General features: G+C 37.6%; 1 protein-coding gene across 1 annotated transcript in view; it reads left to right on the top strand.

Moving 5' to 3' along the window:
* The window catches only part of phf10 (PHD finger protein 10), a 107183-nt gene that overhangs the window by 7083 nt on the left and 73158 nt on the right, over positions 1 to 26942 (top strand). Inside the window, exons 2-7 of the mRNA XM_041250722.1 lie at positions 4244 to 4350; positions 4706 to 4836; positions 5111 to 5194; positions 13644 to 13768; positions 19685 to 19834; positions 20519 to 20628. Coding sequence (XP_041106656.1) covers positions 4244 to 4350; positions 4706 to 4836; positions 5111 to 5194; positions 13644 to 13768; positions 19685 to 19834; positions 20519 to 20628 — 707 coding nt within the window. The remainder of the gene's footprint in view (positions 1 to 4243; positions 4351 to 4705; positions 4837 to 5110; positions 5195 to 13643; positions 13769 to 19684; positions 19835 to 20518; positions 20629 to 26942) is intronic.

The raw sequence follows: 26942 nt of genomic DNA, 5'->3' as shown, positions 1-26942 counted from the left end.
GTAAAGAAGACATTATGTAGGCCGTACTTTACCCCAGTGAATTAACTACAAAAGAGGATACCAAATAACAGTTCAAGCTAAACATTCTTTTGTTTATTCCTAAAATATAACATTTTATTCTTTTTTTTTTATTCATTCCTTGGCCATAGACATGTTTTCATAAAGTAATAACTTGAAGTTTACTTGTGCCTTTTTTTTGTAGCTGAACAAGGAAATGAAAACTGAAGATTAACTTTAAACACTTAAAACAAATGTGGAAATGGAGTTGTAAAGTGAAGGGGGGAAAAAAATCTTACTGTTTTGATTCTCGTTTGTTACATTCCACATAAGTCACAACGAAAACTATATAATATGTACAGTTTATATAAAAATCACTACACAACATTGTACAACATTGTTAGGCACTGTTTAAGCAAGGCATTTCAGAAGGACGTGCTTGCCTTTTTTCTGTCCCGTGAGATTCTGACATGTTGTTTTACTCGGATGGGCTTCCTTAAAGATCATTATGCATGTGTACACTTCATCTGTTTTTCTAATATATTAATCTCACATATCACAGGGAGCGCTTTTTTCAATTGCCATTTTAAACAATTTCTAGTGAGGCAGTAAACAAGTGCAAGCTATTGTTTATTTTGAACGGATTTTTATTTTAGTGAATGTAACACATTTTCACAGAACAACCGTTGTTTCGGGCCGCTGTCAATTGCATACCTGAAAACACAAGACAGCTGAGCTGCGTTTCCATTGTCTGTTGTTTAAGCTACAATTACAGCTTCATACTTGGGTTCCTGTACTTCTGCTTTTATTCATTCTGAATCTTGTTGGAGATACCTGAGAATGCTGTGGCTATTGACATGTGAGTGCTTCACATGCTTAAAATGCATATCTTCTATTGGATGATTTTATTTTACATAAAATAAAAAAAAATTAGGATCAATTCTTTAGTTTATTATTCGGTCCAATTAATCTGTTAACGGACCAGCTCTTATATATATAATGTGTGTGTGTAAATATAAATTACAGTGTTTGCCATTCCCACTGATTTCAATAACCAAGGCATCGTTTATACTGTGTTAAGCGTACCGTATATTTCGGACAAACTCGGCTGTTTTGGATCTCTGTACAAAAGGCAACACTTTACTGCAGTAAAAGATCAATCGTCTGTTTGCACCCTGTTACTGAGCGATCACCCCTGTACTGTACCTTGGCTATTTAATCCGTGTATGCAGTTTAGAGTTAGAAAAAAAAAAAAAAAACAGCACTGGTTGCAACAGCAAACATCAGCACGAGAATTCAGCGTGTGAATAAAATGTCTGTTAGATATTGTGTGCTTGCTAAACATGCTTGGAACTCTGTCAGTCATCTGGGGTTTCTGTAGTTGAAGAGGACTTTGCTGATGAAAATGCAACTGAAACTCTTAACTACACCAGAGGGGGTGTCAGAGAAAGAATTCTCAGCTGTGTCACCTTGGCGACCAGAATGCTCTGCCTGAAAGCGACACCGATGACTTAAGTGTGCGCTTGTAACACTGCTGCTTGATATGGAGCAGCACATATATATTATATAATTACAGTGCCAATAGAAAGTCTACATCCTCAAACTTTTTTTTACAGTTTTATGTATTTAAATTTTTTCCACTTCTCTACACACCATACTCCACACTGTTAAGGAGGAAAAAAAATGTATTGAGAAAGACTATATATTAAAAATACAAAACTGAAAGATCATAATTGGATAAGTCTCCACCCCCCTGATTTAATACTTGGTGGAAGCACCTTTGGCAGCAATTACAGCTGTGAGTCCTTTGGGATAGGTCTCAACCAACTTTGCACACCTAGATTTGGCAATATTTGACCATTCTTCTTTATAAAACTGTTCAAGCTCTGTCAAGTTCCTTGGGGAGCGTTGATATAGCGCAATCTTCAAGTCGTGCCACACATTTTTGATTGGATTTAGGTCGAGGCTCTGACTGGGCCACTCAAGGACATTTACCTTTTTATTCTTTAGCCACTCCAGTGTAGCTTTGGTTGTGTGCTTTGGGTCGTTGTCATGCTGAAAGGTGAACTTCCGTCCCAGTTTCAGCTTTTTTGCAGAGGGCAGCAGGTTGTCTTCAAGGACCTCTCTGTACTTTGCTCTATTCATTTTCCCTTCTATCCTGCCAAGTGCCCCAGTCCCTGCTGATGAGAAACATCTCCATAACATGATCCTGCCACCACCATGCTTCACAGTAGGGATGTTGTTCTTTGGGTGATGCGCTGTGTTGGGTTTGCACCAAACTTAACGCTTTGCATTTAGGCCAAAAAGTTCCATTTTAGTTTCGTCAGACCACAAAACTTTTTGCCACATGGCTACAGAATCCCCTGAGGTTTTTTTTTTTGCATACTTCAAACATGATTCAAGGTGGGCTTTCTTGAGTAATGGCTTCCTTCTCGCCATCCTACCATACAGGCCAGATTTGTGGAGTGTTCGGGATATTGTTGTCACATGCACACTTTGACCAGTCTTGGCCATAAAAGCCTGTAGCTCTTGTAAAGTTGCCATTGGCCTCTTTGGTAGTGCCTCTGATCAGTCTCCTTCTTGCTCCTTCATCCAGTTTGGAGGGACTGCCTGATCTATGCAGGGACTTGGTGGTGCCATACATCTTCCACTTCTTAATCGTCTTGACCGTGCTTCAAGGGATATTCAAAGCCTTTTGATATTTTTTTATACCATCCTCTGATCTGTGCCTTTCAACAACTTTGTCCCGAAGTTCTTTTGAAAGCACCTTGGTGCTCATGGTTGAGTCTTTGCTTTGAAATGCATTACCCAGCAGAGGGAACTTACAGGAACTGCTGAATTTATCCTGAAATCATGTGAATCATTACACTTTAACACAGGTGGAGGCCGCTTAACTTGGTGTGTGATTTTGAAGGCGATTGGTTACACCTGGGTTAATTTAGGATTGCTATTACAAGTGGCGTGGACACTTATCCAACCAAGCTATTTCAGTTTTTATTTTTAATTAATTTTGTACAATTTTACTAACTAAAAACGTGTCTAAGCAATTAGAGTACCTTTGTGTCGTGTCTGCAGAGTTGTTGAAAAAGCTAGCCTAGGGTTTAACCTGTTATGGGAAGACCTGTCCCATTTACTGACATCAATATACAGAAAACAGTGTGTAATTTTGATTAAATTGGTGGCCTGTCTATCATTCAGAAGCATAGTGAAGACAAATATTTTGCATTCCGTTTGATAGGGAATAGTATTCTGGTATTCCTATATGACAATATATTTCTATGTCAAACTGGTGCTTCCATAGATATACAAATATAACTTAAGGTGGATCCAAGCGACACAAGATGTGCCCTCTCCAGCAAAGCATTTTATACCGTGCCCTATAAAAACTACAGACTGCCGGTGATGAGAGTGGTTCGTATTCATTCCCACGTGTCTTTATAAGGTTGCGTGGTTTATTATTTAAAGTACTACATCATCGTGACCTGCTGTTATTCCTGAACTACGGCAGCTGTGTGATTTTTGTTGTTTTCTGCGCAAGGTAAGTGTGCTGTATAATAACTTATCAAGTTTAAATAAATCATTAGGAAATAACTAGTTTTAACTATGCCTCAGGGGAGAAAAAAGCCAGGATAAAATAAAAAAAAAAAAAAAAATGAAAAAACTGTTTTAGTCTAGTTCCAGTGATGTCTGCCATTTTTTCTTAAATTTCATGAAGCAAAATGGTTGTTAAACATTAATTGTGTTCACTGTTAAATAAAAGCAAAGTCCTGCAAGTTATTCTACTTTCTTTGTGTGTATTTTTAAGAAGGACAAGTAGATTTTTTTAGCATTTTGTCTCTAGACAGTAAGCTTTTTCCAAAAGTTCCACACTCCTGCTTGTTGTTTATAAGTTAAACATATTTTAAAAGTAAGCCCCATGCTCTGCCCAAATTGCGACCTAGTGTCATGTGGGTCGGCTACGCGATTTCACACTGCTTTAAGCAGGGTCAGCCTGGGTGACGGAAGCAAGCACACAATGCTTGTGCTCAGTGCCCTGGAAGCAGCAACGCCCACATGACCATGCTTTCATCTATTCAGGTTTTCAAGATGGCTTGCTTGTTATGGACACTTCCGTCCAAGGTTCTCTGGATTGAATCATCTGCCCCAATGTTGATATATAATGGCTGATGCCTTTTTTTCCATCTTTGCTATTTTTGTACATCAAAAATTTAGTTTGATAGTATTTTGTTCATTATTATTCTATTAGGTTGAAAATGAAGAAAACTCCAATGATGGAAGCCAGGCACCCAAGCGTCGACGGATGGGGTCAGGGGATAGCTCTAGAAGCTGTGACACTTCCAGCCAAGACCAAAGGTACACAGAACATAGTTTATTTAATTATTGTGGAAGGGAGGAGGAAAGCAAATCTGGAACAGGAATCCATGCTTCAAGGTTAAGATTTAAAAAATTGCAATTTCTGTCCAAAACATTTCACAAGAACAGCCAAGTTAGAATAAAGGGAGTGGGCTATATAACAATGTGATCTCTACAAAATGTCATTTCTATTACAAAGTCGAATCCAATTCTGATCAAACCCAATCTTAATGACCTAAGCAGATTAAGCAGGTAACACATTACATATTAGTAAAACAACAATGTATTTAAATGCAGGAACAGTTTCTGTTTCTGTCTTTTTTTGAGGCAATCCTTTTTTTTTATTTATTCCCAGCTCTACATACTTCCCAGCAGAAAATCTAATAGAATACAAATGGCCAGCTGATGACACTGGAGAGTATTACATGCTACAGGAACAAGTCAGTGAATATCTGGGAGTGACATCATTTAAACGCAAATATCCAGGTAAGCTCAAATACTTTTAAAGGTAACTTGACTAGTAACATTTTGTTGTGTACTTGTGTTGAACACATTACCACTTGGGTTCAGAAGTATTTGAAACATTTCACCTAAACCTGGGGTACAGTCACATCATCATTTTTGCCATTGGCCCGGTTGTTTTATGCAGTGGAAACAAGGCTTTATTCCACACAAAGATGATGGGAAAAGAGACATGTGTGCCTGATGACTTTTTTATATCCTGTAACTTTTGTACTAACCATAAACTCTTTTCTTTCAGATTTGGAAAGAAGAGATCTGTCCCATAAAGAGAAACTATACCTTCGAGAACTGAATGTCATTACAGAAACACAGTGTACATTGGGTAAAACAAGTTCATTTTGCAATCCAGTGCAATTTAAGTATAGCTATGCAATAATTTATTTGTCTAATAGCGTAAGGTAGGATAAATATTAAAACAATGTTTAAGAATAAGGGAGAATGGCCTTTCTGTGGTATATTCCTCTGTAATAATAGAACTATTGAGTCAATAGATGTATTTGAAATAGGGAATTCCATTATTATAGATGAACACACCACAGTAAGGCCATTATCACTACTGATACAACTTTTAAAGGAAAGGTTTCTGGTAGCATACGAGTATCACTCAGTTCAAAGCAAACATGAGCTTTTGTTCTTCCTGCTTTTTTGTTTTTGTTTCAGATTTTCTCACTTTTTTTCAGCTTTCTGTGCTCAGTAACATTTTGTGAATTCTTATGTTTGATATCCAGTGAAGCACCTTGCGCTCTGCCAAGTTTATGAATTCCAGTTGCTAACCCCTGTTTTTTTTTTTTTTTTTTTTTTTTTTGCTTTAATCTGCTTGGCTTCTAAAGCTCTGTAGCGCAGCACAGATGAGTGCTACTTTTCATATTGTTAAGTACCTCGATTGTATGTGGAAATATACTAGTCGAATTACTTGTATATTGGTTTAACTGAAAATGTTTGGTAAAACTAAACTGCTGTAGGGTAGGTCCTCCTTACTATCCCGTCAAATAAAGCCCAATCCGAGCCATAGTGCTTGACACAGAATATACACCGACCCGAACCCGAAACATATAGTCTGTTCCCGTCCAGTTCGGGTAGGGTGTATGTTCTGTGTCAAGCATGCTGGCTCGGGCCGGGCCAGCTCAGTGTTGTATAAATAAATGCATGATTACATTTTAGCAAGTGCTTTTTTCCTCTTGCAAATGCCTCCTAAAATTACTTACAACTTACCATAGATACCACGTGAGCAAAGCTTTCTCGTGTTTATGCTGTAAAAAATACATTATTAAGTATGGAGGCTGTTGATATAAAAAGAAAGCTGTCTACTGGAGAATGTTTAGCAGTGGAAAGTTCTGTCGCTGGAAAGGGTAAATATTCTGTATGGAAACATTTCGACGTTGTTGTTTTCTGCGATAGTAAAAGTTAGAGTGGATTTGTACAGTGCAAATCTTGTAAACTTTTACTTAAATATGACAGCAAAAAGACGGGAAATTCGTCTTTGCAGCGGCACACTGAAAACGGACATACTCGCCCTGCAGCAGGCGTACATAAGTCCAAATCAGTCGTACATAGTAATTCCATGGTTTGAGAAACTTAATTGACATTGTTTTCACCAGTTTTGGTGTCCTCCAGTGGAAACACTGTTGTTAAAACTCTGGCATTGAGTTTAAAGTTTGGTATGATGTAATGACAAGTCATCGACACAATTTGATGTTCAACGTTAACTTTGCTGTTTTTAGCTAGGTTTATCCAAACGTGTCTATATGTCTGTATCTGACTACCAAGTAAAATGTTAATCTAACTGGATGCTTCGCTGAGAGTATTTGTTTTCTTTTTAATTGCTTTTGGTATTTCAATGACATATTTGATATTTATGGCGATGTTGAGGTCGGGTCAGGTATGAAAAAAATTAAAAGGTCTTGGACTTGGGTCGGGTTTGAATTGGCCGTGGTCGGGTTCAGGTCAGGTTTTATTTTTATACCCGAGCTGACCTTGACTGTGAAACACCTTGTTTGTCTTATTCTGATGTCACATTAGTATTTTTAAAGGTCGGCAATAAATACTATCAGAAATAGTTTGCTGCATGTTTTGTTTGTCCACTTACAATACCAGAAGTCTTTAATGTTAGGTTATTATCATAACTCTGGTTCCCTAAAATAGAAATGTAACCATTACCTAAGGATGTTTACGTCCTGAAGACCCGGAAACCTGAGTAGATAGACCAAAGCTGTGCGCTAGTGCATGTGTCACTACTGTAAGCGCACTGTTTAGCTGAAAAAGCTTCAGACAGGCAGCTATTCTCCATACTTGTCTGACAGAGCGGACAGCATGGACCTGGAGTCCAAGCGCACTCGCAGATAGGAGACTGTCTGCGAGTGTTTGAGCTGGCTCTGTGCACGATTCACCAACAGTCCCAACCATTGAAGGAGGCCTGTGACGAGCTTTGTGTGGGCCCCTGCCTGTGCTGGAGACTGGGCACAAATGAACCAGTCGTCCAGGTAATTGATCACTCTGATGCCTCTGGGTCTCAGCAGGGCCAAGATAGCTTCCATGCACTTTGAAAAAAGACAGGGAGCTAAAGAGAGGTCAAATGGCAGTACACAGAAATCATATGCTGTTCCTTGAAAAGCAAACCTCGGGTACCTTATGTGCCCTATGGGGATGTGGAAATATTTGTCCTTGAGGTCCACCGTGGTGAACCAGTAGTCTGGCCTGATTGACTGCAACAGCTGTTGCATGGTCAACATTTTGAACCTCCGTTGACTCGGATACAGGTTGATCTGTCTCGGGTCGAGGATTGGTCTGAGGTCGCCATACCGCTTGGGCAACAGGAGGTTACCTAGAGTGGAACCCCTTCTTCAAGTGGAGAGGGTCTGCTGTGCAAATAGTTCTCTTTTGCAGCAGAGTTGCCACTTCCTGATTGATACATTACTGCAGTATCTCGTGGGTCCGTGACTAATGTTGTTGTCACGCCCCGAAAGGGAGGGGGACTGTGTCTGAATTTCAAAGAATAGCTGGCCTGAACCATAATAACCACCCAGATATCTGTGGTGCAATGACACCAATACTCCAGGTGGCTTCCTGAAAGGGGCTCTGAGCTTGTGGCACCAAACTGCTAGGGCTGCTGCTGGGCTTGTGGCTTAGCTTGAGGCTTTTGTCTCTGCGCCTGGTGACAGAACTTAGTAAAGCCGGTTAAGAAAAACACCTCAGGCTGTAGTTGCATCCAGCTGTGCCGGTCTATGAGGCTGCTGGGGTCTTGGATTCCAGTTTGCCACTGGTTTGCGCCCTCGGGGTGGAATGCTTTGGAAGCAGATTGACCAGCTCATTTGTGGACTCCCATGTGTCGTGAGAATGCTGCAGAATCTCATCCACCGCAAGACCAGAGGTATACCACGTGTAATGGGGCATCTAACAGCGGTGCTTTATCCCCATCAGACACTCCTGCCTGGGAAAGCCAAAGAGCATATCTCGGTCAATGTACAGCTGCTGAGCCCAGCAGCTGTGCTTGTGTTTTTGGAAAAAATTTTTTTAAAAAAAAGCCAGAAAAAACACAATAGGCTAAATTCTCACAGAAAACAGTAATAAATCAGTTCACAAAATAATATCGATATTTTTAACAATGATGAAAACGAACTGGATAGATATATTCAGTTCTTTTTATTATTTTTTTTTTATAAATAAGACCCTTATTCATAAAACTTACCCCTTTATCGTGCTAGTAATAGTGTTTAACAGCCCTTGGAGACTAATTTTCTGATTTAGCATATTATTCATCTGATTTCATAAATCTGTATTGTGCCTTTAATTGACCTTTACCGGCATCATCCTAATTAACAGGTGCCTCTGACAAGACAGAGAATGAGATGTGTCTTAACAGTATTTAAGCCAATATTACTAATAAAAATGTCTGTTTAATTATCCAGTAATTACTTACTTAATTACGTGAGGTTTTTTTGTCATTTGTAACACATGCATGAAATTGCATAGTTAAGTCATGAACAGGATAGGTTACTTACTGGTTGAACAACATAAATCATGTTTGTAGCGTATTCGTTGCCCTAAGAAAATGCCAGGCTTCGGTGTGCTTGTGTGAAGAGTGAGAAGACCCTGCAGATTTGAGCTGCTTCTTGCTCTGGATTACTCTGATGTGATTCGTAGCAGGTATCGATTTAACAGGAGCACAATTATTCACCTTTTTGGAGAACAAACATGTACAGAAAAGTCAAATTGCTAGAAACAAGGCTGTCTTTGTATTAATGCATATTAACTCAGTGCATGGTTAGGATTCTGATTTCTTTCCTAGATATTTATCACTGCCATGCACAGAAAGCTTGACTACTTAGCTTTACATATTTTTCATAGCATTCCATGTACCGATGAAATGACTTGAGCTGATTCTAAAAGTAAATTATATAATTTTATATTTTATTAAGCCTCCCAACACCTATGTGTGTACTGTTTGCAGCTTTTGGCCAAAAGTTTTGCATCACCCTATGGAATGAACTAAGTAATTTTGCTTCATAAAGTCGAATGGAACCTGCTGAATAATGTTACATTAACATATTGATTTTCATACCACTTTGTAGTTTTTACTTAACGAAAAACTGACACATTGAAAAATGACATTCTGAAATCTAACATGAAATACTGTACTGCTGTTGTGGCTTCTGGTAAACTTTTGCAATATTGTGCAGTTTCTTTGATTACGGTGTGGTCCAGTGGTTAAAGAAATGGGCTTGTAACCAGGAGGTCCGCGATTCAAATCCCAGCTCAGCCACTGACTCACTGTGTGACCCCGAGCAAGTCACTTAATCTCCTTGTGCTCTGTCTTTTGGGTGAGATGTTCTTGTAAGTGACTCTGCAGCTGATGCATAGTTCACACACCCTAGTGTCGTATCTTGTAAAGCGTTTTGTGAAGGCGGTCCACTATGAAAAGGTGCTATATAAAAATAAACATTATAATTATTATTAAAGTATGTAAATTTTATGTTTAGATTTTTTTTTTTTTTTTGTCTCAGTGCTAAAACTCTAGGTAATGCAAAACGTTTGGTCATAGCTGTATATTGAAAAGTACATAAATTCAAACGGAATTGTTAGTTCAACTTGACTACAGAACTTCAAGAAGTTGTATTTAGTCATTACAAATAAATTGCAATACATATATAGTGTTTTCAAATCCAATGTCAAATTGACTAGTATTGTGTGACAGGCAGGATTTTTAGTAGCTGTAAAAAAAAAAAAAAAAAAAAAAAAAAAAAAAACCTTTTTGTATGGTTTATAAACATCTCATATCTATGTATGAGAAAGAGTTGAGATATTGTGTATGAATGGATTGTGCAGGTATTTGCAAACTGGAGGAATACAGTAACAAGTAAAAGCATAGCTGATTTTTCTACAATTCAACAAGTCCTTGTATTTTAATGTAATTGTGCGGTGATGTCTTTCTGTGCCATTTAAAGATTTAAACATAATATGAGAGAAGTAACCGGAGCTTGATCATGCTCTAGTACCTTCTTGTGCGTTGCAAGAGAAACGTGCTTTCCTTTTTAACTAAAAGTAAAATATCATGAACTGTGACAATTTTTCTGGTGGTTACAGTTCTTTTTTCAGGTAGGCATGTGCATGTAAGCTGTAAAAAAAAAAAAATTGTTTTTAATCAAAAGCATGTACTGCACCTGCCATGACCTCCCACTCGTGTCCAGCACCTGAATGTGTAATTATTATTTTAAACTGACACCGCTTTCGGGCACCTGTCTCTAGACATGTTCTGTAACCATAACGTGATGATATAAATAGACAGTGTATGCCACTGACGTTTTACACGGCTCATTGACAATTGTTTAGATAAAATCTTCACTAACAGTCTGTGACAGTAAATCATATCTAAACCCATTACCGGCCGCTAAAATAACCAGGCAGTAGTTTTATAAATTGCATGTTAAATACTGCCCGGTAATTTTTTTTTAATGGCTGAAAATTACTGCCATCTTTTATGAATAAGGACCAATTAAATTTAAAGTAAATAGTACATCTTTTAAATTATCAAATTAAAATTATCAAATTAAAAAATCCATTTCCACCAAATTTGTGGTGGTATATTAATGTAATTATATATACACACACACACACAGCTCTGGAAAAAATTGAGACCACTGCAAAATTATCAGTTTCTCTGGTTTTACTATTTATAGGTATGTTTTCTTCCAGGACAACTTTGTACTTGGCTTGATTCATGCCAAAGCTGCCTGATTCCAGCCTTGCTGAAGCACCCCCAGATCATCACGATCCTCCACCACATTTCACAGTGGGTGCGAGACACTGTGGCTTGTAGGCCTCTCCAGGTCTCTGTCTAACCATTAGACGACCAGGTGTTGGGCAAAGCTAAAAATTGGACTCATCTGGGGGTGCTTCAGCAAGGCTGGAATCGGGCAGATTTGTCTTTGTGAAGGATGCATGAATCAAGCCAAGTACAAGGTTGTCCTGGAAGAAAACTTGCTTCCTTCTGCTCTGACAATGTTCCCCAACTCTGAGGATTGGTTTTTCCAGCAGGACAATGGTCCATGCCACACAGCCAGATCAATCAAGGTGTGGATGGAGGACCACCAGATCAAGACCCTGTCATGGCCAGCCCAATCTCCAGACCTGAACCCCATTGAAAACCTCTGGAATGTGATCAAGAGATGGATGGTCACAAGCCATCAAACAAAGCTGAGCTGCTTGAATTTTTGCACCAGGATTGGCATAAAGTCACCCAACATCAATGTGAAAGACTGGTGGAGAGCATGCCAAGACTCATGAAAGCTATGCTTGAAAATCAGGGTTATTCCACCAAATATTGATTTCTGAACTCTTCCCAAGTTAAAACATTAGTATTGTGTTGTTTAAAAATGAATATGAACTTATTTTCTTTGCATTATTCGAGGTCTGACAGCACTGCATCTTTTTTGTTATTTTGACCAGTTGTCATTTTCTGCAAATAAATGCTCTAAAGGACAATATTTTTATTTGGAATTTGGGAGAAATGTTGTCAGTAGTTTATAGAATAAAACAAAAATGTTCATTTTACCCAAACACATACCTATAAATAGTAAAACCAGAGAAACTGATAATTTTGCAGTGGTCTCTTAATTTTTTCCAGATATATATATATATATATATATATATATATATATATATATATATATATATATATATATATATATATATATATATATATATATATATATAGAGATAAATAAATAGATAATATATGTTATTTTTGTTTATTTTTTTTAAAGATGGGTACCTTATTAATACAAACTGAATCGTGTCACAGTCAACATTGTCTCAAGAAGTCGGCATAGGGTTACCAGATTTCCAGAGTGAAAAACCAGGACTTTTTTTTTTTCTTCAATTCATTAACTCCTATAACAAGTCTGAAGCAGTTAAAATAACTCTAATAATAATAACTCAATCGTAATTTAAAAGTTAAACATTGGGTGTAATTCTAGCAGATCATAACAATTCATTGTTGTTTTTTCTATCGTAATCTGACCAAAAAGTGTACAGTAACTTGGCTATTACCATTTAAATATGGCTGTATTAATCAAGACAAACTTAGTTTAAAGACTAACTTTGCTAGTGGCACCACATTACGAAGATAAAATAAACATGGTCCATGAAATTAAACTGATCATGAAACGCAATTCATCAGGTTATTTTATTTTTGAATGGCATTAACACAACCTAAGAAATTACTCTGCTTTTAACTTGCTTAGCACACTGCTAAGTGGAACACCATCACAAAGCGCTTTACAAGATGCAATAGCTACAAGAAAATCCATGAACTGGATCCAGATCTGAACGGCACCCGCAGGGTCTTGATGCAGTTGTGGTCTCTGCTGGCTAGTTCGTAAAGACAAGATCTCACCCAGTTACACTTTCAATGAAGTGCTAGTTTAATTATTGTTCTTAGGGAAGGGGAATTTGACATACATTGACAAATTAGTTTTAAGGTGCAATAATGATTTACATTATGTGCTTTAAAACGAAGCCCATGTTTAACATAGAGAAACTTAGAGCCTCTGTCATGTGACCACTGAATCTCATGCACAGGACTGCAAAGCATCTGTCGTGGTGAAATACATCGAAGGCAAGAGAGACCAGGGAGCAGACGGACAAAGCTACAAAAATACCCATTCTGTGTTAAAATTTTACAGGGAAATTTACATGAGGTACAGAAACTCGTGGTTTGCTTTTAATTGATGGATACTTGTGTACTATCATTAACTTTTCCTTTTTAAAGTTGTTTATTTACCTTTGTCTAAAATAACCATCGTAGTCCACTAAAAGCGGGACTCAACCATCTGTGTAGAGTGGTTTAGAACAGGTGCCAGAAGTCAGTGTCATCTTTTCGGTTCCTGAGCAATAATAGATCTGACCTCTATAGAAAACAATACATACTCGTCAATACATTACTAAAGTAATAGGGTAACAGATACTGTTGAGAAAATGTTGTAGAATTATTGTAGTTATTGGTACTAGTGTACTACCAGGTGCCCTGTTTTAAAATGAAAATACGTTTGCTATAATGTTTCTTTCAAAACTGCACATATAAGACCTGTGTAATGGATGGATGTGCATGAAAATATATGGATCTATTTTGTTAGCTACAATTATTATTAGCCAAAATGTGAGATCAGTCATCTACAAGAAACTGGCCGAATGGCCTGCTCTCATTTGTAAATTTTAGTTTTATTGGTCAGACCTGGGTATCTTTGTTTAATTATCATTTTTTATTATTTTTCTAGGACTAACTGCTGTGCGAAGTGATGAAGTAATTGACCTCATGATCAAAGAGTACCCGGCTAAACATGGTGAATATTCAGTTATTCTACAAGAAAGAGAGCGACAGAGAATCACAAAAGAGTACTCTGTAAGTATATAATATTAGATATTTGTTGCAGTTTATTCTAATTTAATATGAATTATTAAATGATGAATGGCCTACAGTACAGACCAGTGCAAGGTATTCTTATTCCATAGTCGATATAGAGCAGTAGGTCAGTAAATCTGCAGCTGAAAATACTTGATATACCGTATTCCTTTGAATTTAAGATGCACCCTCAACTTGAGAAAAAAAAATCAAGTAAAGATGCATTTACAAAGATGCATGTACTCGTATAAGAAAACCATTTGTGGAGGCAGTTTGCATTTGTCTGCTGTTACACAGAGGATTACAGTTATGTGCTGCTTCTCATTTCCAGTTGTGATTACTCACACATGTATTTCTGCCTTTTTTGTGAACTGTGGTATTGCCCGTGGAGCCTACACCTACTTAAGACTGAATCGCTGTTTTGAAACTACTGCACCATGGCCATAGCTACACAAGCGGTTGCTGAGCAAAAGTTTGCTTTGTTTACATTGAGGGGGCGAGCGGCCGCTTGGCAGGATAACTACTACAGAACCTTTCAACTGCTAGTCAGTCACGTTGCTGTTTGTGTACTTGGGCAGTCACATCTTTTATCTTTTGTCAGGGAACAGATGTGTTGAGAGAAGGAGAGAGAGGTCAAGAGTAACACCTTGGTTTTTAGCAGAAGGAGATGGAGAAAGAGTGATAGTTAAGGGAGACTGAGATGGAGAGATCAGAGAAGTACAGGGAGTAGATCTGGGCATTCTGCACATAAAAGTGGTCGGAGAAGCCAAAAAAGGAGAGTGTCTAGCGAGCGGGTGTAGAGTGAAAAGAGGAGGGGTCACATTACAGATCCTTGAGATACACTGTACAGAGGAGAAGTGAAGAGAAAGAGCCATGCCAGGAAGCCTGGAAGGAATTTTTAGAGAAAAAGGAGGAAAACCAGGCAAAAGCAGTGCCTGAGATCCCTAGGTCAGAGAAAGGGGACAGGAGAATAGCATGATCAACTGTGTCAAAGGCAAAGGAGAGGTCAAGGGGAATTAAAAGGGCGAGGGAGGCGGCCCAAGCAGAGAGAGAGTCAGTTACAGAGAGGGCAGTTTCTGTAGAATGCAAAATGGAACCTGGATTGAAGAGGGTCAAGCAGAGAGTGATCGTGAGGGAGAATGCCAGCTGGCGATGTACAGCTTGCTTGACAGTTTTAGAGAGGAACAGGAGGAGAGAGCCAGGGTGATAGTTCTGGGCGGAAGAAGGGCCAAGAGAATGTTTAGGAGAATACAGAGGTGTTAATGAGAGAGAGAAAAGGAAGAAGAGCAGGGGCAATGGATTGGAAGCAGCGAGAAGGAAGGAGATCCAGGGTGCAAGTAGTTGACCTGGAATCCAGGAGCAAGAAACAGAGGTCTGGGTCAGATAGTGGTGTGAAAGTTGAGAATAAAGGTGGGGTGGAAGTGCAGGGGGATGGGTTGTGCTCAGGTGGGGAGGGAGAAGGTTGTCTGCAGAATAGTTTCTGAATGTCCTCTACTTTAAGAAACTACTTTGGAGCAGAAGTTATCAGGTGTAAAGGGGGTGGGGGTTTGAGGGAGGAAAAGGAGGAGAAAGGTCTGCAGGGGTTGTTGGAGGACAGGATGATGGATTGATAGGAGTGCTTGGCAGAGGTGAGGGATCTTAAAGGGTACATCAGCACTACATGAAAGATACAACTTATACTGTCCCATCTTGCTTTCCGAATGTATTTGGTCATTGTATAATAATTTGTATGCGCCCAAACATCTGCATAATGCCACCTCTGTCCAAAATCACTGTTCTCAAGCATCTCCTCTGAGCCAAAAAACATGACTTCCGCATGTACTCTGAAATGTAATGGCGCATGCCCAATCGAGCGTTGTATAAGAACACACAGGACTAGTGTGAATTTAAAGAACTCAGAATTAAGTGCACTTTCTTAATTAAGGAAGCTCGATCAGATTACTATCTTAAATTCACGAATGAATATTTTAATAATCATTCTAAATTTTGGAAAACAAACTTTTGCAATGTAAAAATCCATCTGATTTTCTTCAACAAATAGTATCAGGAAATTCAGTTATTTCTTATAAGATTAATATGTTGAATGCCTTTTAATAAGCATTTCTATAAAGGAGGTCATATTTTTTAAGGATGCACCAAATCCAAGTTTTTGGGATTGGGCCGAATAACGAATCCATCTCAAAAGATTTGGCCGAATACCAAACCGAAAACCGATTCTACAAATACCTGTTAAGGAAACTGAGTGGGGGAAAAAAAAAATTGCTATAGATTTGCACAATCTATAGTTTTGAGCCTTTTAGTTAGCAGTACTTTTATTACCGAGTGGAACCTCTGGGCATGCAGTCATATTCCTGGTACCTCTAGTTAAAAACTCATAAAATGCTTTCTTTTCTCGTGCACGCTAAAGAGACAAGTCTGCTACCACATTTGTAGCCTACTTTTAAATTACTTTACGATTTCAGCTTGAGTGCCTTTAAGAAAGATGACACTGGCTGCAACTCCATTATCTTTTTTTATACACAAATAAGCTTACTTGATTTGAAAAACGTTATGAACGACACAAGCAACTTCTTACACTACTTGGTTTGATTAAATGAGTAGTGCACAACAAAACCTTGAAAGCTGATTTTTTTATTTCAACAAACTACAATTTTTTAATGAAAAAAAATATTGTAGCCTAATTCAATCAGAATTAGCCTGCTATATTATATTCCACCAAAACAATAAAAAGAGAATGAAAACAACTACCTACCCTAAGTTTATTAATCATTTTTGTAATCTACCAGCGGTTTCTGTTGCTTACACATCGCTGATATAATATTGCAGACCGCGGTTCAAACCAATTTTCGTGTTGGGATGCGTATTTATTTATTTTTCTTAATGTTGTCCTTCTGAAGTCCTCCGAAATGCCTTTTTAATTTGTTTTGTTTTTTAAACACTTTAAATGAAAAACCATAACAAAACATGTATATAGGCTTTTTATAAAAAATGTATTTGTCCTGCAGTTGCCTTTTAATTATTTTTTTCTGCATGTTGTACTACTTTGTATATGATGTAAAATACGTGAATGCAAACATCTAACACTAGTACATGCAATACTCTTTCAAATAAACGTGTTGTGATTTTGAATGTGCGGTTCTTTGGGACGGTATTACTTTCATTGCTTGCACCCCGGCACCGCTTTCTGTCTAAGTTAAGCCCTGCCGAATGGAAATATATCACTGAATAAGATTTCGGTTTGAAACTTATACTAGCACTCTCCCCCCACAACAGAAACTTCAAAATACAGAACTGTTTACCTTTACAAGAAAGGAGAGCTGCATATTTGCCATAATAAGCCACTATTGTCTTTAATGATGTTTCAACCTGTGTCACCTGATCTGAGAGCTATGAGGAAAAAAATACCGTGATGAGTGACTGAATGTCCCTGCAAAACAAAACCCACGTTGATTTAAATGCACCATGTGTGTAACACATATCAGATAGGCTACGAAATAGTAAAAAAAAAAAAAAAAAAAAAAAAAAAAAAATTAATGAAACGCAGAAGTTCCCAAATGGTTCAGCTTGTATTGGCACGTTACAATAACGTAAAATTGAATTTACTAAAGCATATTGTTCAATGTCTTGCACACCTGACAGTTGTAAAGTTGCAAAAAATACATATTTCTATGCACCAAGTTTGTATGATCTCTAGAACATGTTGACAGACAAAGCAACAAAGCACAAAAGTCTACAACAGTTTGTTGTTACTGTATATTACAGGTTTCCTGCATAACTTTACTCCATTGCAGAACCTATTACTTCTATTTATAATCTTTCAATTGAGTCAAATGAACTGCCTAATGTCTGGACGTCGGCCTATGTTACTCCTGTCTTAGAAGCTGAAAATCCATCTGACATGAGCAATTACAGATCAATTTCCAATTTGTCAAAAAATGTTGGCAAATTTTGGAATCTATGGTCAATAATAAACTGGAATGTTACTTGGATGCAAACATTTTAAACAACATGCAGTCTGGTTTTAGGTCGGGTCATAGTACTGTGACTGCAGCATTTGAAAGTTACGGATGATATCAAAATGACTAGATAAAAAAATCTCCATGTTTTATTAATTTTTCTAAGGCCTTTGATATGGTTGATCATGCATTGCTCAGTAAAAGATTATTGTGTGCTGGTGTTGGATTGCAAGCAACTGGATGGTTTGAAAATTACATTGCTAGTAGATCACAGATTGGCAAATATGATGTCAAATCCTGTTTTGTTAAACAAGGGTGTTCCTCTATTCTCGGCCTGTTATTGTTTACCCTATATATTAATAATATCGGTGATATCATTAAACGCTTTACGCAGATGATACTATTTTATACTCCTGTAATCCCTCCCCTTCCTTGGCAATCAATAATTTGCAGGCTGATTTTGATTCCATTCAATGAGCCTTAATTAATCTAAAGCTTCTTTTCAATTCTAGTAAGACAAAGGCTATGGTATTTTCTTCAAGGACAAATGCTACTAAAGAATTAGCTTTAGTTACTTTAGATAATAATGTTATTAAGATTGGTATCCCACCAGATACGTATAGTTATTACCTATCTCGATTTTAAGGTCCCCATATTGATAATTTTGTAAAAAAATTGAAATTCATGAGGTTTCTTTTATAGACTCCAATCTTGTTTTTCTGTAGTTTCAAAAAAGGCTAATTGCTTGTATATTCTTACCACAAATTGATTAAGGGGACACAGTCTATAGGTTTGCATCGCCCTTAACGTTAAGCAAACTGCATCCTGTATATCATGCAGCCTAGAGATATATTACGAATTGAAGGTACAGTAATCCTCATTGTGTGTTATACAGTTTGGTTGGCTGGACCTCCTTGGCTTTGTGAAGGTTGAAGCACTGATATATTCAAAGGATAGTCTTTTTATAAATTACCTCCATATATAAATGAATACTTTATAGACGCTTTTTATAACTACAGTATTAGGTTGCACACATTTTTGAATTTCACGGCTCCTGAAGTCCGTACAGAGGCTGCTAAAAGATAATTGATCTATTTTGCTCCTTGGTCTTGAAACGATTTACAATCTAAACTTTGTGTTTGTTACTATTTGATAGCTGACTGTTTCCCTGATTGTTGATTGTATTATGATTTGTATTGTGTTTCTGTACCGTGTTTTACTGTTGCTGCTGTCTTTCTTGGCTAGGTCAAACTTGAAAAAGAGATTTTAATCTCAATGTGCTTACCTATGTTTTTTCACTTAAACTGTACTGTACAGTACTTTCTTACAGCAGTACAGCAATATTACATATCCTTAAATATATGGTTACTTTAATATACTTTCCTAATTTGTTCTTTCCTAATTTCCTAATTCTACCTTGATTACTTTCTTTCCCCAAAAAATCATTTGCTAACTTCAAACGTGTTTTGAAATCCCTTTACCATTTCTCTCTTACCACAATATATTATCAGCACAAAGAGAGTGCTTTGTTTCTGTTCACAAATCACTTGAATGGGTGTGTGTCACATGCCACAATATTCATAATTCTAAGTGAAAATGCAAAGATAGCCTGACATTTGTGTGGGGGAACTGTAAAAACATTCTCCTTCTTGCAGAATTATGTAATAACCTGGGGAGGGGTGTTGGTTTGAAGGATTTTTTTTGGAGATGTAGTAACCATTTTTTTTAAATCTTATTCTTTTTTCATGTTTTTCCTACACATTATTAATATACTTATTGAAGCCTTTGCACACTTTTCTGCAAGAAAAATCAAACACTATAAAAGAGTAGCTAAGAAAATCTTTATTTTAATTAATTATGAAACAGCTTAACTACTTCAAAAATATTTGTCTTTTTAAATGTCAGAGGATATTATTGTGTGATTTACTTGTTTTATCAATGTTGTTTTTTTTTTTTTAAGCAAATGCAACAGCAAAACCCACAGAAAGTTGAACCCAGTAAAGTTCCAGAATATATTAAAAAAGCTGCAAAGAAAGCTGCAGAGTTCAACAGTAATTTTAACAGGGAGCGGATGGAAGAAAGAAGAGCTTATTTTGATCTCCAGACACATGTAAGTATGGGGGCTGTAACAGATATTTTAGATTACTGTTCACACTCTTCCTATTCTCTTTCTAGTCAGCATTTCTGCTTTTTATGCAGGTGTTTTTTTTTGTTATTTTTTTAAATCCGTGAAGCTGTATGCTTCAGGAATGCTGTGTTGCTTTTTATGTTCAGAGGATAGCTGACCCCGATACGGTAGCTGGTTTAGGTCATTGGTCATTAGATTTTGCACAGTTCTTAACATTGAAAATTATGAACTTGCAAGCTGAAATTGTTTGAGATGTTAGCAGTTATGTCGACGATGATGGATCTGCAAACTGCAAACTCCTCCTCACGCGAACACTTCATTTAGTATGAATTTGTGGGAAACTCCCCTAGCCTTTGTAATTCTTTTACAGTTAGAATATTAATAGATGCAGAACTTATTTTTAAAATTGTGTGTAGAACTTCATGGACTTGACCTGGATTGACTCACTTTTGAGGAGTGTTATTTAACTTCGGTACATGCTGTAATGGTGAAAGAGAAACACCGCACAAAATAATTAATAAAACATTTTTTTTAATGTTCTTTAGGAAAGCGCAGTTACAGTCGTGATCCAACATTTTTTTGTTTTTGTTTTAAAAGTTAATATTGGAAGTTAATATATCTGTTACTTCATATGTATTGATTGTTTTGTATGACGTTTTGTTTCAGGTTATCCAGGTGCCACAAGGAAAATACAAAGTTCTCACTCCAGAAAGAACAAAAGCTGGACCATACCCAGTAGCCCTTATTCCTGGCCAGTTTCAGGAGTATTATAAAAGGTACGTGGTTTTTCTTAACCAAAGCAGAAAATATTGATTGTTCTCTTGACTGAAATAGAAGTGCTCCCTCCCCTGCCTTTTCTTGCTCGCTGTTCCTTTTGGTCCTCTCTTATTTGTCACAGGGTTTAAAGGAATGCGCTATGAAGATTGAGTTTGAGGGAACTTAATCTGTTTAGTTTAAACATTTTTTTATCTTCGAACTTAAATGATTAGTTGACAAAATTAACGCTAGTCAATACTTAAACACAGGAACAGAAGACACTTTTGGAATGGAACACTTATAGTGGTTCATCCTCTGTTTTAAACTAAGTGAAAACTAAAGCAGGATGAAGAAATGAAGGAACAGTGGACAATTTGGGAATTTATGGTAGCCTGGGAAACATTTATTTCAGACAGACAGATGAAACGCCCCTTATTTTATTTATTTCCAAACTTCATGGTTTTAGTCACTCCTGCAAGTCAAATAACACAAGGTGTGTGTATGTGTGTGTGATATATATATAAAAACACACACACACATCAGTACCAGTCAAAAGTTTGAGTACACCTGCTTGAAACCAGGTTTTTCATGATTCAGTTAAAAGCTTGAAATGTGTATAACACAGTGTTAGAACACTGGCCTAAGTATAAAAGTGTATTTGTTAGATGTTCTCTGAGTTAACTAGCATGTTACCTAATTAACCTTTTGTCACCAATAATTGTTAACAGGTGAGGGTCACGATTACTATAAATGTAGGTAATATAGGCACAAGTTTGTCATTCCTGAATGTAAGGGAGCAGAAAATGGCAAAATACGCTCAGTTAAGCAAAGAAAAAAGACAGTCTGTAATTACTTTAAGAAAAGAAGGTCACTCTGTAAGACAAATCGCAAGAACTTTGCAAGTGTCTGTAACTGCTGTGGCCAAGACCATCAAACGATTTGAAGAAACTGGCACTCATGAGGACCGAACAAGGTCAGGCAGGCTAAGGGTGACCTCAGAATCAGAGAACAAGTTCATTAGAGTCGCATGTCTGCGAAACCGGTGATTTGACTGCCCCTGAAATACAAGCTCAGCTAAATGCTACTAGAAGAACAGATGATTCAACATCAACTGTTCAGAGGAGATTGCATGAAGCTGGCCTAACTGGAAGAATTGCTGCAAAGAAACCATTGTTAAGAGTGCAGAATAAGAGGAGGAAACTTACCTGGGCCAAAAAACACAGAAACTGGACGTTTGAGGAGTGGAAGTCGGTCTTAAGGACCGATGAGTCAAAATTTGAAATTTTTGGGTCCAACCGCCGAGTATTTATAAGACACAGAGAGGGTGAGCGCATGAGTTCTGCATGTGTGGTTCCCACTGTCGAGCATGGAGTAGGCAGTGTCATGGTCTGGGGTTGCTTTGCTGGTGACAGAGTTGGTGATCTTTACCAAGTCCATGGCAAGCTCAACCAGCATGGCTATCATAGCATACTTCAGAGGCATGCCATTCCATCAGGATTACGGCTAGTTGGGCAGTCCTTCATTCTTCAGCAAGACAATGACCCGAAACACACCTCAAAGAACTGTCTGGCGAAGAAGGAAAGTGAAGGACAACTCAATCTAATGACCTGGCCTGCCCAGTCTCCAGACATCAATCCAATAGAACCTGTATGGGACATTATAGTCTACAAGTGAAAAGTATAACCTGTGATATGACGTTTTATCTTTCCTGAAATACAACTGAGGAGTGGGGACTTTTATTAGAAGTGAGGATCAAATATTTGCACAGGGTATTACATTAAATTGGAGAACTGTCTGAATTATTAGTACAGTATTTGGTGCTGAATCTAATTACCTGACCTGCCTAGTCTCCAGACCTCAATCCCATAGGACTTGTATGGGCCAAACTGGACAGAAGAGTCAAAGCAAAGCTACCCACAAGTGCCCTACATCTCTGGGAATTGCTGCAGAAGAGCTGGGAAGACATGTTGGGTAATTTCTTGCTAAAACTTGTTAACCGAATGCCTCGTGTTTGTGAGGCTGTTATTAAGGCAAAGGGTGGCTATTTTGAGGAATCCAAGATTTAGAGACAATTTTCCTGAACATTGCTTTGATACTCCTTATGTTTTGTTTTGTATTTTGTAACGTGTTTTCATTTTCTAGTATTTACAGAAACGTATATGATTTAAAACGTTGTAAATTATGAAAAAACCTAGTTTCCAGCAAGTGTACTCGGCCTTTTGACAAACTTTTGACTTTTGTTCTGTGTGTGTGTGTGTGTGTGTGTGTATATATATATATATATATATATATATATATATATATATATATATATATATATATATATATATATATATATATATATATATATATATATATATATATATATATATATATATATATATATATATATATATATATGTATATATATATATATATATATATATATATATATATATATATATATATATACAGTGCCTATAGAAAGTCTACACCCCCTTGAACTTTTTTCACATTTTGTTGTGTCAGTGCCTCAGAGTTTCATGCATTTAAATGAGGATTTTTTTCCCCACTTATCTACACACCATACTCCCACGCTGTTAAGGGGAAAAAAGTTATATATTAAAAAAAGAAAACTGATGGATCAGAATTGGATAAGTCTCCACCCCCCTGAGTTAATACTTCGTGGAAGCACCTTTGGCAGCAATTACAGCTGTGAGTCTGTTGGGATAGGTCTCTACCAACTTTGCATATGTAGATTTGGTAATATTTGACCTTTCTTCTTTACAAAACTGTTCAAGCTCTGTCAAGTTCCTTGGGGAGCGTTGGTGGACAGCAATCTTCAAGTCATGCCACAAATTTTCAATTGGATTTAGGTCAGACTGGGCCACTCAAGGACATTTACCTTTTAGTTCCTTAGCCACTCCAGTGTAGCTTTGGCTGTGTGCTTTGGATTGCTGTCATGCTGAAAGGTGAACTTCCGTCCCAGTTTCAGCTTTCTTGCAGAGGGCAGCAGGTTTTCCTCAATTACTTCTCTGTACTTTGCTCCATTCATTTTCCCTTCTATCCTGACAAGTGCCCCAGTCTCTGCCATTGAGGAGCATCCCCATAATATGATGCTGCCGCCACCGTGCTTCACAGTAGGGGTGGTGTTCTTTAGGTGATGCGCTGTGTTTGGTTTGCACCAAGCATTTTTTCCGTATATCAAACAGGATTCAAGGTGGGCTTTCTTGAGTAATGGCTTCCTTCTTGCCACCCTTCCATACAGGCCAGATTTGTGGAGTGCTTGGGATATTGTTGTCACATGCACACTTTGACCAGTCTTGGCCATAAAAGCATGCAGAGTTGCCTTTGGCCTCTTGGTGACCTGTCTGATCAGTCTCCTTCTTGCTCGGTCATCCAGTTTGGAGGGACGGCCTGATCTAGGCAGGGTCTTGGTGTTGCCATACACCTTCCACTTATTAATAATCGTCTTGACCGTGCTCCAAGGGATATTCAAGGCCTTTGATATTTTTTTATACCCATCCCCTGATCTGTGCCTTTCAACAAATTTTTTCCCGAAGTTCTTTTGAAAAGCGCCTTGGTGCTAATGGTTGAGTCTTTGCTTTGAAATGTACTACCCAGCAGGGGGAACCTACAGGAACTGCTGAATTTATCCTGAAATCATGTGAATCACTACAATTTAACACAGGTGGAGGCCACTTAACTTGTTGTGTGATTCTGAAGGCGACTGGTTACACCTGAGCTACTTTAGGATTGCTATTACAAGGGGCGTGGACACTTACCCAATCAAGCTATTTCAGTTTTTATTTTTAATAAACTTTCTAGAATATTTTTTTCACTTGGAAGTTGTGGGGTAGAATGTGTAGATAAATGAAAAAAAAAAGCTAGTTTAATGCATTTTAATTCCAGGCTATAAGACAACAAAAGGTGAAAATTTTGAGGGGGGGGGGGGGGGGGGGGGTGTACTTTCTTATAGGCAGTGTGTGTGTATATGTATATGTGTGTGTGTGTGTGTGTATATATATATATATATATATATATATATATATATATATATATAAATAATTTGTATGTATGCCGAGAAAGTTTGTGAACCGCTTAGGATTTTCGCATATTTCAAACCTAAAATGTTGTTAGATCTTAATCCTAATAATTGATAAAAGTAACCTGATTAAACAAATGACACAAAAACATGATACTTTTTCAACATTTATTTATCCACAAATAATTAAACATTCAATATCCATGTGTGAAAAAGTATGTCAACCTTTAGATTCAGTAAGTGGTGGCAATCCCTTTAGCAGCAATGATTTCAACTAAGCGTTTCCTGTAACTGTTGGTCAGTCTCTCGCATCGGTTTTGAGGAATTTTGGCCCATTCCTCCTTACAGAACTGCTTCAATTCGGTGGCGTGTGATGGCTTCCTTGTATGGACAGCTCGCGTCAGGTCCTGCCACAGCATTTCAATGGGGTTTAGGTCCGGACTTTGACTAGGCCATTCTACAACGTGGAATTTCTTCTTCTGCAGCCATTCTTTTGTAGATCTGTTTGCACTGTATGTTTAGGATCATCTTCCTGCATGACCCATTTTCGGTTCAGCTTCAGCTCTCGGACGGATGGCTTGACATTTTGCTCTAGAATCTTCTGATACAATCCAGAATTCGTGGTTGTGTCAATGATGGCAAGCCATCCAGGTCCTGAAGCAGCAAAGCAGCCCACAACCATGCTTGACAGTTGGGATGAGGTTATTCTGTTCAAACACAGCGTTTGGTTTTCACCAAACATAACATTTCTCATTGAGGCCAAAAAGTTCTACGTTTGACTCGTCTGTCCAGATAAATTGTTCCAGAAGTGGATTGTGGATCATCTGTGTGTTCTTTGGCGAACTTCAGACGGGCAGCAATGTTCTTTTTAGAGAGCAGTGCTTTCCTCGTGGCTGTCCTTCCATGAACACCGTTCTTGCTCAGTCTTTTTCTTGTAGTTGAGTCATGAACACTCGCATTAGCCAAGGCGAGAGTGGCCTGCAGATCCTTGGATGTTACTGTGGGGTTCTTTGTGACTTCCTTGATGATTTTTTCCAGTTTGTTCTTGGAGAGATTTTGGTAGGACGACCGCTCCTGGGTAGAGTGACTGTGGTCTTGAACTTTCTCCACTTGTAGACTGTCTGTCTGACAGTGGGTTGGTGGAGCCTCAAATCCTTAGAAATGGTTTTGTAACCCTTTCTAGACTGATGAGCATCAATAACTGTTTTTCTGATGTCCTCAGGGATTTCTTTTGATCGTGGCATGACGTGTTTCCACACACCTGTATGGTGAAGACCAAATTCACAAAGCTTCTGATCTTTATATAGGGTGGGGCCTCCCAGAGTCACCCCTGAAGATCTACCTAATTATTTAAACACCTGATTCTAATTGTCCCCTTAATTGAGCTGATAAAACCAAGGGATCAATTAATTGTACATACCCTGAATCATAATTACCCATTGTTTGTCTAATTCATACATCATTTTGTTTCAAAAGACATGGAATTGGTTAATATAAACCCTATTGGATATTTAAGAAAAGACTGGTTTTGATTCAAGAAAGATAAGATGGCCATCATATTGGGGTCATGTTACTTGAAGAGCTAAGGCTTCAAGATATTTGCTTCATACTTGGTACACATACACATTCTGTGATTCCGTGAGTCAGGTTTGATTTTGGGTGTTGAACAAGAAAAATCAGCTGTTAAGTTTTTAAACTCCCTGTTGCTATGGTTAACAGAAAAAGTGCAGGGAGTGGCACACAGAAGATACCTTTTATGTAAAGCGTCCCTAGTTTTTATGAATTTGTTGTATTTCATTGTGCCTCAAATGTTTGTCAGGCTTTTTTTTTTTTTTTTTTTTTTTTTTTTGTATCTGTTAATGCTGCTACTACACAAAGGTGTGCAAAGCTGAAATTGTACTATTACGGCATTGCACACTATTAAAGTGCATATTCATAATGCTTGCATATTTAATTCATTATTTGGCAGACACCTTATCCAAGGCAACATACAGGTATTACAGGGCCAGTACAGAGTTATGATGCAAAATCAATATTTAAATACTGTATAGTTTACTGTAAGTGCAAATTGTACTACTAAAATATCATAGGAAATAGGCTACAAGTTAGGATTATTCAGAGAAACTGGATTCATAACTAAATATACTACAGTGTTTACCTTGCCTGGTGAAATAAAAATACTGGACATAGAAAATTAAATTCTAAATACTGTAATGTATTTTTTCTCAATAACAGTTGGCGAAATTCAGTGCTTACCCGGCATATTAACACCCCGCCTGTGCTCACGAATAATTGGACAGCTGTCAGATC

This window comes from Polyodon spathula, chromosome 5 (genome assembly GCF_017654505.1).
Source record: "Polyodon spathula isolate WHYD16114869_AA chromosome 5, ASM1765450v1, whole genome shotgun sequence".
NCBI lineage: Eukaryota > Metazoa > Chordata > Actinopteri > Acipenseriformes > Polyodontidae > Polyodon > Polyodon spathula.
This window is presented reverse-complemented; position numbering and strand designations above follow the sequence as displayed.